The sequence below is a fragment of the Physeter macrocephalus genome, chromosome 7 (genome assembly GCF_002837175.3).
Source record: "Physeter macrocephalus isolate SW-GA chromosome 7, ASM283717v5, whole genome shotgun sequence".
NCBI classification, from domain to species: domain Eukaryota; kingdom Metazoa; phylum Chordata; class Mammalia; order Artiodactyla; family Physeteridae; genus Physeter; species Physeter macrocephalus.
In genome coordinates, this window is record NC_041220.1 from 26,331,835 (window position 1) to 26,342,931 (window position 11,097).

The window sequence follows — 11,097 nt, forward strand, 5'->3', positions numbered from 1 at the left end:
ACCGCGATGAGGAGTGGCCCCCGCTCGCCGCAACTAGAGAAAGCCCTCGCGCAGAAACAAAGACCCAACACAGCCAAAAATAAATAAATAAAAAATAAAAATAAAAAAAATACGGGAGTCCATGTATTTAAAAAAAAAAAAGTATAAGCTAACATGTGAACAATAATACCTATGTGATAGAAGCCACGCCACAGGGATGAAAGTCCCTAATGAATATGTAGAGTCCTGAGAAGTCAGGAACATTCCTAGGTGAGGTTAAAAGCAGCAAGGCGTGGAAACAAGTCATTTGTTTGGAGCACATTTGAAGACTGTCATCAGAGTAGCGGGTGCACGTAGGGACCTAAGTTCACGTCATCCTTTCCTTTTTATTTAGCATTGATCTTCATGTTCCTAGTAACCTATTTCTTTTTCATTTTTCTGCCTCAAGCTTTTTCATTCTTGTTGTTCATTGCTGTCCTCTCCCTTCCTTTTTTATTTTTCTTTTCTTAGAGAGGAGTCCTTCTGTTGTACAGTTCCTATTAGGACAGAAAGGATAAGAAGACAGAAAATTAAGTGGTAAAAATTCCAGGTGGTTGAAACAAAACAGACTTTATTAATGGAGTCAGTATGCATAGCCCTTAGCTACCATACTTATTCTAAATTGATTTTAGTGTGAAAGCCTTTAACTCAAACATAGAACTTTAAAATTTTTTTTAATTTGAGAGGTGAGCTCAGGGTCTTTCTACTCCGCCATCTTGGTCGATCCCTAAAAAATTTAATTTGAAAGCATGGACTATAAGGATACTATAGTTAAAGAATGTTATCGAGAACAGATATCATTGTAATAGCGTTGAGTTAGACTATTCCAACTGGGAATTCCCTGGCGGTCTAGTGGTTAGCACTTGGCGCTTCCACTGCCGGGGGCCTGGGTTCAGTCCCTGGTAAGGGAACTAAGATTCCTTAAGCCGCGTGGCACAGCTGAGAAAAACAAAACAAAAAAAGAAACAAAGAACTGTTGCAGTTAACTGTAGCTTGATGGCCCAGTCTTAGTCTGAACCAAGTTGTACTTTTCAAACTACTTGTAGCTTGCTTACCTATGCTATGTTTTAATCAATTTTTTAAATATTACTTATTTTTCCCTAAAAGATTATTTAATTTTCTAAGGAGACATTTCTTCAAGCTGTGTCCTCTTAAAATTAATATTTAGGCTTGAGTAGGTGGCAAACAAGGTAATAAGCAGTATGTCTCATGAATGTTTGACAGTTGATTTTGTTGTATTTTACTTTCAGAATCTTTTTGGCAGTAATAGTCTTGATGGAGGAAGCAGCCCAATGATCAAGCCCAAAGGAGACAAACAAGTGGAATACCTAGATCTAGATTTAGATTCTGGGAAATCCACGCCACCACGTAAGGTAAGTGAAACCTCATTCTATAAATACACTGAGCTCCCATTTGAAACCTGAAGAATCGGGTCTCCTTTGGGGGAATTTTCTTAGTATGTTTAATTTAAATTTAGTAAAGTCTATTACTTAATGCTTTTTCTTAAATCACAAAAGTGTTAGACTGATAAATTTATTTTTTCATCTCTAATGGTATGGAAGTTACACACTTTGTACTCTCTTAGTGATTACCATTGAAATGCTTACTTACTAAATTCTAAAGTTCCAACGTTAATCCTGGTCTTCGCTCCCTTTCCAATGATAGCTCAAATTACTCCTTTTCTGACTTTCTTGGTATTTTTGTCCAAAAGTTTTATTAGTGTTTTTTGCTGTTCTTGTTGTTGTTACACTCACAAATTAGACATTAGTAGTAGTAATATTCTTACTATATAGACAATGTTTATTTACATTTTCCGACATGTTTACCAACTTCTTTTTTTATCATTCCTTCTTGTGTCTTAGACCTTCCTTCTCTAATCATTTTCCTTCCTCCTTCCTTTAGAAGTTCTTTTCATGGAAGTCTGTTAATGGTAAATTCTTGCAGTTTTTGTTTAACTGAAATGTCTTTATTTTGCCTCATTCTGGAAAATGAGTATTGAGGGTTTTGCGGGGGGAGCAGTTTGAGTTCACAATTCTTAATTGACAGTAAGTTTCTCTCAACACATAGGAGATACTATTTGCTGTCACCTGGCTTCCATTTTTCCTGTGAAAAGTATGCTGTCAGTCTAATTGCAGTTCCTTTGTAGGTAATCTGTCTTTTCTATCTGGCTGATGTTAAGACCTTTTCTATATCTTTGGTGTTCTGCAGGTTCACTACACTGTGTCTAGACATCTAGACATAGATTTTTCTTTATTTATCCTGCTTGGTAGAAGTAGTGCAGTCTTTATTTCTGGATTCATATTTTTTGTCAGTTACGGAAAAGTCTGAATCATTGTCTCCCTAAATATTGCTTTTCCACTATTCTCTTTCTTCTGTCCTTTTAGGTTTCTGATTAGACAGAACTTCTCATTCTGTTTTTCTTATCTTTTACCACTCTTTCATGTTTTCTATTTTATCATTTCTTTGCTTACTTGTAAAATTTCTTTAGATCTGCCACCAAGTTCACTAATTCTCAATTCTTCTGCTTAACCCATGTGTTTAATTTTTAATTTCAGTATTTTATTTTTCACTGCTGAAGTGACATTTTTCTGCTTGGCTTTTTTCCCCCCAATATGCCTATCTGATTTGAATAGCTTCTTACTCCCTTTTTCTTATCTTATTCCTTTTATTTTTTATTTTCCAATTCCTTTAAACATTTTATACACATATTCTATACCATTTATGCAGTAATTTCCATATCTGAAGTCCTTGGAGGTCTGAATCTGTGTTTACCGTTTCTCACACACCTGATGGCTTGTTTCCTTGTGTGTTCATACATTTTTATTGTGAATTTATTTTGCTAAGCATATCTGTGGGAAACCTGCAGACCTAAATTGCCTTCAGAAAGGATTTGCATTTGCTTCTGCTAGGAAGCAGGTGATGCTACCACCCTAGGACTACCTCAGTTTCCTTCAAGGGTCCCTATCCTAACAGGATAGTTTTGTGTTCCGCATTCCTCCCACCCAGGCCTCCTGATTGCATTGCTCAGTGGACATTCATCCTGAAGATGACACCGTCTTGACCCTTCAGCAGCTCTCTGCTCCCTCCATTTCCCTCACACCTTGGATATTTCCCTTAATTTCTAGTGAGCCCAGCAACGCGTTAATAATTACATTTGTTTTAAGTTAGTGAGTATCTAGTTGGATTTTATGTAGCCTGCCATTCTTGAAATACTCCTTTTCAAAAAACATTTCTTAACTCTGAAAGTAAACACCTGTACCTGTTCTCAGGACTTGGAAAAAGTCAAGCTTAAGCTAAAGGCTAAAAGCAAGCTATGTCTCTTAAGATGAACCAGGGGTCTGCTCTCCTTTTCTAAGAATTTCATCTCTTATGAGAGCATTAGTTTGAATTCTTAAATATAATAATTTTAAAATCAAGGGAAAAATAGAGTACAGTTAGGAGAGAGACGACATTGTTAAACTGAGGTAGTTAATGTAATTTTTTGGTGACCCAGTAGAATTTCAAGAGTTATTCACAGTGCATATGTGTCTGTGTTTTAAGACTGGAGTTCACGCAGAAGCACCGCTTTTTCTGTGGAGGTTTATGGGGTTTTTTCCTTTGCTTTTTAGCAAAAGAGCAGTGGCTCAGGCAGCAGTGTAGCTGACGAGAGAGTGGACTATGTCGTGGTTGACCAACAGAAGACCCTGGCTCTGAAGAGCACCCGTGAAGCCTGGACCGATGGGAGACAGTCCACAGAGTCTGAAACGCCAGCCAAGAATGTGAAGTGAAAATGCCGCTTTAACGTCTCTGAACAAAAGAGGGCTGAGCTGTAAGGAGAAATCCTGTTTGACCGAAGATAACTTGACCCTTGTACTCTACGTAGATCCTCAACTGAACAGAGTCGAAGTCAGAGGACCTTTCGGGCTTAATCAAGCCATTGAGCGTGTAAATGGTGCTTTGTGGTATCTGAACAATTCATCACATGTAAATAATGTGGGAAAATACTGTTGTTTGGTTCCCAGAGAAACATTCGTTTCGTAGTTAACACACTTGTAGTATTACTGTATTTATGCACTTTTTCATTTAAAGCATTGGTTTGGGTATTCCCGAATGGACCTTAACATGATTCTTTTGGGAGTTCTTGTTTATCCTCACACTACTCTTAAGAACGACGCTACGTGAACTAAGCTACTTTCCACTGGGAAATTGCTCTTTCAGCTGCAGGGTAACAACATGACGTGAGAAGTAGATTCACAATATACCTTTCTACCTGAAACTTAACGGGGTAACCGTTAGCTTAAACTACAAAGTAGAGTTGGACTCATCATTCATTGCCTTCCAAAGTGCTAAGCATCACGTACCTACTGGTGTCAGGACTTTGTTCTCTGGTTCATGGACATTTGGTTTTCAGTGGTGGAACTTTCTTATATTTTGTTAATTACAGTGTTTTGGGCTCATTAAGTGAAGATTCTGCCAGGCGGGAATCTTACACCTTGGAAAGAGTGAATAATCACATTATCAAGTAAGTGTGCAACTCACTGATGGCATGTGGTGACGATGTGCTCTCACATTTTCAACATGTATTAAACTTTACATTATTTGCAAAGTGTAGATTATATAACTAATCAGGTACGTACCAGGCACTGATGTGCTAATACAATGATCAGGTTTAGACAGTGAGCTTTAGTTGTATTCGTGGTGGTCCTCTAACGCTGGTTTCCAGTTTGGAAATAATGGCACAATTGACATTCACTGTTAGTTATAGCAACATACTGTGATTTTTAATTAGACAGTCATTCAGATTTATTACTCTAAGAATGAAATTCTGTCTTTTGACACCATAGTGCCCTATGATTTTTTTTAAACTTTACTTAATATTCTTCTTGGCCTTATCCTATTTAAATCCCTATGCAATTAATATTTTATATCTGCATTTTTTAAAAAAATAGATGTTATATAAGTGATTCTCATATGTAGCACCTATTGCTTTTCCAATAAAAGAATTAAGGATTGTGTACTGTGATTTATATTCACTGCCCCAATTCAAGAAATATTGGAGCCTTGCTATAATGTGAAATCTTATAGTCATGGACCTCTTCCAACTAGATTTCTGAAACCACCAGAGGTATCGTATAATTCTGTCTCACCTATAACATGGTCCTATAGCAAGACCACGCATTATCTATAGTAAGGCTACAATTTATCTGTCTTGGCTTTGCAATGTAATTTAGAAAGCAGGTATAGTTATCGGTTTGATTGGTTTTTAACTAAGTTACATACAATCTCTTATGTACTGATTTGAGACTTACTAACAGTGTTTGGAGGGGGCATAGAGATTGAAGAGCCCACAGCTGAGGTATGTTTCCCTCCATGCAGACCCCTAATGTTACCTGAGTACACAGATGTGCCCTGATTTCTGGCCCCTTGGTCACCGTACTGTGCCTAATCAACGTAATAGGTTTATGTCCCCTCCATGAGCTAAAAACGTTCATAACAAGATGAATTGTAGACAAGTAACATTTGATGCTTTTAAATGTTTGCTGCTTTTTAAACAAAAACTAAAACCCAGAACTGAATTTTGAGGTGGATTTTTAAATAAAAAAACATTGTTTGAGTTTGCTGTGAGTAAGCTGTTTTATAATGAAACCACAAAATAGAGTCGAAAATCATTGAAATGTGCCTCAACTGTCAAAACACACAACACAGTTGATGTGTGAAGATACCAAATTGTGTTGCATGGAGGATAAACATACTTTGAGATTTAGAACACAACAATAAATATATTGTTAATTCAAAAATAGAAATCTTGTTTTAAAAGCTACCTATCAGAAGAGTCTAAGGCAATAATGAATTTTTTAGTGTAATTTCTCGATTTTTTACAAGTTACCATTTTGAAGACCCACAGCACTCAAATCTGTGGAAATTTTCCCATTACGCAGAGTAATTTAAGAATTGAAAATTAGGCAGTTTGTTAAACTAAATCACATTAAACATTGCATTAACAAATTAAATGAAAAAGTCTCTTACAGAGCAGTATTTCCCAAAGATTTTTTAGCACTAGAATCTCTTTTAAGTAAACTCTCGTGTAAGCCCAATATGTAAAGCCTGGAAAGTCCATTTGATCAGTGTAACTGTATTTTGAGTCCACATTTATGTTTACTTGTCTTAGAACATTACTAAAAATAACATTTCTGAGTAACACAAATGTGAAATTGGGGTTATAGATAGTTGGTAAAACGTTAGCCGCCAGTCTGTTTCTATGCCTTGATTTATTTGCATGCTATCAAGAGAATTTTGCTTCATGCAAATGTAAGTAAGTACAAATCATAATAGGGTTTAAACACACATTTCAGGAGTTTCTTTAGAGATAGATAAAGTTGTATTCCCAGGTTTATATAAAAATAAATTATCCTGGTAGTGGAAGTTTATACATAAGCAGACTCCAGTGTGGTAAAATAGTGTATGTAACACGTTAGAATGTGCATTTTTACTAAGTTTTTAAACTACACACTTTTATAAAAACAAAATTTGAATCAAACTCTTTAATACCCCTAATCGCCCACAAGAAGCTGAGTTTTGGCCAGGCATGGGTTGAACACCACTGGTTAACTGTGTAACAGCTGTGTTATAAATCAGAAGATTTTTTTTCTCCCACGTTTGATGCTGTCTACCTTTTATTCCTTATTTTGAAAAACTGTACAATTTTATGAAAGTTTGAATACCAGTGCGCAGCTCTGCTTTCAAAACTCAAAATTCAGACTTGAATAATTTAAGCTATTTAACACACAGGATGCATCACCTTAGAAAGCTATAAAAGTGGTTTTTATCTACACTCTATACGTTTTCATCTTTATTTTTATCAATACCATATAAGCTACTGTGAGCATTTTAGAGAATTCCATAAAGGTACTATGAGTGTGTGTATGTATATATAGCATTGTATTTAATCATAGACTAAGTTTAATTTGATATAGAAATACTGCCATACTTGTACATTAATGTCATAAGTCATAATTCCCTCTGGACTCTTAATATTTAATTCATCGGAGGTCATAATCTTCATAGTCATAAATGCATTCAAACTGGAAATTGAACACCAGTGTTTGTTTTTCTTTTTCTTTTAGTGGGAAGTTGTCTGCTTTCCCCCTTTAGCGAAAACAGTATTTTTTATATTTTGTTAAACTGTTGACTACTTTATGCCTGTACACTATACCATAGGCATAATTCTTAGATATTCCCAAACACTCTTAGTGCCTCCTTATTTGGCCCATTGAAAGTATTGGTGTTAGTATTTCGAATGAATTATCCTTTAAAAATATACTAGCCTTAAACATTTTAGAAACAACAAGGGGGACTGAATCTTTTTATTCCTATCTTTGGGTCATTGTGGTAGGTCTTATCCTCCATTGTTAGATAAGCAGTCAGGTCTGTAACAGGATTGCCATAACATGACCAAACCAAGTGGATGGGGTGGGGGGTGCATATCCCAAGATAACAGTTATTGTCAATAACAGCTATATGTAAATCTGTATATAATTTAAAATACCAACAACTATGAGGTGAAAAAGCCATGGTGCAAATGAATGTTGTACACATCATGGACTTGTTCTGATGAAAAATCACTTGTCGGGTTGTCGAGATGATTGGTTTTAATCTGACTAAATATGTTTATATTATCACTACAGCTTGAAATAATTTAGTTCATCCTCCATAGACTTATCTTTCTTTAGGATCAGTATAATGTATGTCGTGAGTTTCAACAGACTCTTTCATCAAGGGATTAACATAGCTTCTGGCTTCCTTTACTAAAAAGATATGGCTTTGTGTGAGTTCTTGTAACCTAAATCAATTGTTGATAATCATTCCAAATTTCCACAGCAAAATCTTATGTATAAATTTATTTCTCCCCTCTTGCACATCTTCTTTTGTAAAGATCCAATTGTAGATATTTTCTGCTACCAAATAAAACTTTTCAAACAATTTGGTTTCAAGACCTTAAATAGTCGACTTGGATACTGAAACTGTGACCCAATAAGGACATAAAATTTCTATTTCCAACCCTTCCTTAGAGTCTTTATTTAAATCAAAAACCCAATTCTGCCATTAACTATGCTTCCCAGTTCTACTTCTGTAGGGTCACTCATTTTCTGCAGTAAAGATCCCACTAAATCATGCTAAATATAATAGTCATGATCTAACTAAATAGGAAAAGCTCCTGAGACCCAGTTGCCCTACGCGCATGCGCGTTATTCCTTCATGTAGCCAATGCTACCAGCACTTTGTTGAGTAAAAGGCCAATAAGTAAGGGCCTGTGTGCAACCTTTACCATCAGGAAATACACTCCCAACATGACTTGGGAAATGATAGCTGGCTGGGCTTCTTCATTTCTAGGAAAGTTTTCAAACACCGCCAGTGCTTCATAAAACCCCAAGAATTACCTTAAGTCGCAGCATTTTGCAGCTTTGACTCTGTCATTAGATCATACTTGGGAAGAAAATTAAGTTCCTAAAGTTTATTCCTATAATTCATTAGACAGGATTTTATTACTTTTAATCATGGTTATGTTGGTGATTCACTCATAGCTCAACATGTCTCTGATTTTGTGTGTGGTGCCCAGAGCATTTGGAGGACTCAGTATGTGGTGGTGCAGAAAAGAAAAAATCTCATAAATGTTTTAAAAGCCCACTTTCTCCAATAGGGTATCATGATGGTTAATGTGTCAACTTGGCTAGGGTGTGGTGCCCGTGTGTTTGTTCAAACACTAGTGTAGATGTTGCTGTGAAGATACTGTGTAGATGTGATTAGCATTACAATCCGTTTAGGTAAAGCTGATCACCCTACATAGTGTGGATGGGCCTCATCCAATCAGTTGAAGGCCTTCAAAGCAAAAACTGAAGTTTCCTACAGAAGAAGGAATTCTGCCCCAAGACTGTAACACAGAAATCCTGTGTGAATTTCCGGGCTGCCAACCTGCCCTACAGATTTCAAACGTGCCGTCCCCACGATTCTGTGAGCCAGTTCCTTAAAGTAAACCTCGATTTCGTAGATAGATGCACAGCATACATGGGTGGATGGATGGATGGATGGATGGATTGATGGATGGATGGATAGATTCTTTCTGGGTCTACTCCCTGTTCATTGTGGGAGGAGACATACAAGGACATGAATACCAGGAAGTAAGGATCGCTGGCAGCATCTTAGAGGCTAGCTATCACAAAGGCAGAGTTGAGTGTTAAGAGATGACACCAAAGATGGAGGGCCTTAAGGACCAAGGAACTCAAGTGTATTGAGAAGAACTTTAAAATGTCAGAAGACAAAGCCTGGAAAGAGTGGGCCACAGGAAGTCAGGAGATAGTTCTGAACCTGGGTCTATGAGTTTAGCTCTGTGTCCTTATAAATTACAAAGCTATTCAACAGTTAATTGAGACACTGTGTTTTATATTTACTCTTACTTAATCCTCTTAATACTGTGAAGTAGGTAATGTTATTCTCTCCAACCTTCAAGTTCCAACTTAAACAATTCCACAAGGCTTTCCCTCAACTACCCCACCCAGAGGTGCTAGCTCCTTCCTCTGAAAGTCACAAAATTGGCAAGTCTCTTCTGTTTTTCACTTTTGGCTTTTGTGATGGTATATTAATTTGCTAGGGCTACGATCACAAAGCACCACAGACTGGGTGGCTTAAATAACAGATTTATTTTTTCACAGTTCTGGAGGCTAGAAGTTAGAGGTCGAGGTGTAGGCAGGTTTAATTTCTTCTGAAGCCTCTTTCCTCGGTTTGTAGATGGTCGCCTTCTCACTTTACCCTCACTTGGCCTTTTCTCTGGACATGGGAATCCTGGTGTCACATTCTCTTCTTATAAGGACACCAGCCATATTGAATGAGACCCTCACCTTTATGACCCATTTAACCTTAATTTCCTCTTTAAAGGCCCCATCTCCAAAAACAGTCATATTCTGAGGTTCAGGGGGTTGGGTCTTCAACATGAATTTTGGGTGGACACAATTCAGTCCATAATAGATGGCTATGTTTAGCTCATCTACCTAGCTATGTGCACCTTAGAATAAAAACTATGTCTTATCTGTCATTATATCAGTCATAGCCCTGGCAGGAAAAGATGGCACATTCAAAGGAGTAATTGAAGAGAGGTGAATGAAGAAACTTGCAAATCTGTAGATTGGGGGAAGGGAACAAACAAGGGGTGGTTAAAAACCACTAGCAACAGTAAGAAGCCATCAACACTTTTAGAACTAAGGAGGCAAATGGAGGGTGCTGTTACTGACACCCAGCAAGAGCTGTCCACCAGCAGACATTTCAGTCTTAGGTAAAAGGACACAACCACTACCAATTGCAGACCAGCAGGGAGGGAGTCAGGTTACCTCTCCTATGACTTGCCAGTGGCTATAAACAACCAGCAGCCAGAAATAACCCAAGAGATGTAATATCAATACATGGAGGTCATCTTCTCAGGGTACATGGCAAGGCGGAGAAGGTAAGAGGGCAGGTCAGACAGAGCAAACAGAGAAAATCCTTCACAGCCGTCATATTTATTACTGTGTCAAACCATCAAAGAAATAAAGGGTCTGTGGAAGATTGGCTTGCTTAACAGCTGATCCAAACTCTAGAGTGCCATCGTGTACTTCAGAAGCTGCAAGGATAAAAACTACATTTCCCAGACTTCCTTGCAGCTAGGGCCCGGCCCATCCTCCACTTTCCTCCAGTCACATTCAAAGTCAGAAACAGTTCAGTGGAGCGGGAGGCGGAACTCTGTGAAGCATCAGTATTGTCAAATCTAGCCGTTCACTTTTAGTAGATGAAGCGATGGGTTCCTGATCCTTGGTCGACAGCTAAGATGGCATATTCTTGGAGCCAACATCCGTGGTGGCAGCTTCCTGCACCCTCATGGCGCCATGGGCACGTTATCCTGGATTCAGCCACTAGTGAGGTGGTTTCTTGAACCCAGATTCCTGATTGTTTCCATGTCTGGCTCTTCCGTGGCATTGTTCTGAGAATCATTCCTAAAGGCCTATACACCTGCTAGTGATTGTTAACTCTGTATTCTCTATAGTAAATTTCTTTTGGTTCAAAATTGCTAGAGTG

At 37.6% G+C, this 11,097-nt stretch overlaps 1 protein-coding gene across 10 annotated transcripts in view; it reads left to right on the top strand.

Annotated features, from left to right (window-relative positions):
- Positions 1-5,611, top strand: part of GAB1 (GRB2 associated binding protein 1) — a 123,677-nt gene extending 118,066 nt beyond the window's left edge. For all 10 annotated transcript variants that reach the window (XM_007108170.4, XM_028491725.2, XM_028491727.2 and 7 more), the window contains 2 exons: positions 1,269-1,391; positions 3,627-5,611. In XM_007108170.4, the coding sequence (XP_007108232.1) occupies positions 1,269-1,391; positions 3,627-3,785 (282 nt within the window). In that variant the 3' untranslated portion in view covers positions 3,786-5,611. The remainder of the gene's footprint in view (positions 1-1,268; positions 1,392-3,626) is intronic.
- The last annotated feature ends 5,486 nt before the right edge of the window (positions 5,612-11,097 follow it).